Source organism: Neopelma chrysocephalum, unplaced genomic scaffold (genome assembly GCF_003984885.1).
Source record: "Neopelma chrysocephalum unplaced genomic scaffold, ASM398488v2 Primary Assembly neopelma1_95472, whole genome shotgun sequence".
Lineage (NCBI taxonomy): Eukaryota > Metazoa > Chordata > Aves > Passeriformes > Pipridae > Neopelma > Neopelma chrysocephalum.
Genome location: NW_020924144.1, coordinates 1,370 through 2,822, shown reverse-complemented (window position 1 = coordinate 2,822; position 1,453 = coordinate 1,370). Strand labels below are relative to the sequence as shown.

The 1,453-nt window shown below is 70.9% G+C and overlaps 1 protein-coding gene across 1 annotated transcript in view; it reads left to right on the top strand.

Annotated features, from left to right (window-relative positions):
- Positions 1-4: 4 nt before the first annotated feature.
- LOC113980867 (guanine nucleotide-binding protein-like 3-like protein) overlaps positions 5-1,453 on the top strand; it is a gene marked incomplete at its 5' end in the record, with an annotated part of 2,739 nt that continues 1,290 nt past the window's right edge. The window contains 5 exon segments of the mRNA XM_027708086.1: positions 5-133; positions 208-264; positions 266-353; positions 752-839; positions 1,077-1,254. Coding sequence (XP_027563887.1) covers positions 5-133; positions 208-264; positions 266-353; positions 752-839; positions 1,077-1,254 — 540 coding nt within the window.

Here is a 1,453-nt window from a genome sequence, read left to right as displayed (position 1 = left end):
CCCCCCCCAGCATCTCTGTGCCCCCCCAGACCTGGTGCCCAGGGCCGTGGTGGCCGCGTGGCTGAAGCACCTCCGGGCCGAGTTCCCCACCGTGGCCTTCAAGGCCTGCACTCAGCAGCAGAGCCGGAACCTGGTGGGTCTGGGGGGGGTTTTGGGGGGGGTCTCGGGGCGAGGAGACTCCCCCTGACCCCCCTGTGCCCCCCCCAGAAGCAGAGCAGGCTGCCTGTGGCCACGGCCCCCGAGGAGGTGCTGTCGGGGGGGGGCCTGTGTGGGCGCCGAGTGTCTCCTGCACGTCCTGGGCAACTACAGCCGCTGCGGGGGGGCCAAGACCACCCTCACCGTGGGGGTCGTGGGTGAGAGGGGGTCTGGGGGGGTGGGAGAGGGGCTGGAGGGTGAGGGGGGGGGCTGCAAAGGGGGGGAACTGGGGAGAAAATGGGGCTGGAGGGTGGGGGGAGATGAGTAGGGGGCTGTAAAAGTGGGGGCTGGGGGGGAACAGGGGGCTGTGAAGGGGGCGTGGGGGGCTGTGAAAAGGGGGAGAGGGGGTTGGATTTTGGGTGTGGCCCCCCCCCAACAAGGGTACCCCAACGTGGGTGGGACTGTGAAGGATTTGGGTGGGGGGTGGTAATTTTGGGGACCCCCCTCAAGCCCTTCCCCCCACACCTTGCTCAGGGTACCCCAATGTGGGCAGCGAGTGGGGGTGGGGGTGGGGTTGGATTTTTGGGGACGCCCCCGACCCCTTTTCTCCCCCCAGGGTACCCCAACGTGGGCAAGAGCAGCCTCATCAACAGCCTCAAGCGCAGCCGCGTCTGCGGGGTGGGGGCGACCCCGGGGGTCACCAGGTGAGCCCCAAACAGGGGGGGGGGAACCCCCAGGGGCCACAGGGGGGGCCCCAAACAGGGGGGGTGGGGGGTGGCCCCGGGGGGACACCAGGTGAGCCCAAAAGGGGGGGGGGGCTGGGGATGACCCCGGGGGTCACCAGGTGAGCCCTAGACAGGTGAGGGGCTGTGGCACCACCTGAAGCCCCACCCAGGGGAGGGGCTGTGGCACCTGAAGCCCCCCCTTTTCCTCCCCCTCAGGTGCCTCCAGGCCGTGCAGCTGGACCGGCACATCCAGCTCCTGGACTGTCCCGGGGTGGTGCTGGACTCGGGGGACCCCCCGGCCGCCGCCCCCCTGAGGGGAGCCTTGGCCCCCCAGCGCCTGCGGGACCCCCTGAGCCCGGCCGTGGCCATCCTGCGCCGCTGCCCCCCCCAGCAGGTGCGTGGGGACCCCCCCGGGATGGGGACACCCCTGGGGGGGGGGCTCAGCCGTGGGACCCCTTTCACCCCGCTGGGTTATTTTAGGGGGGGCATTTTCACCCTGTTTCGGCCCCAAAGAAGGGGTTGGGGGGGTGATGAGACCCCCTGTGTGCCCCCTCCCGACTCCCTGTGTCCCCCCCCTCAGCTGAGTGAGCTCT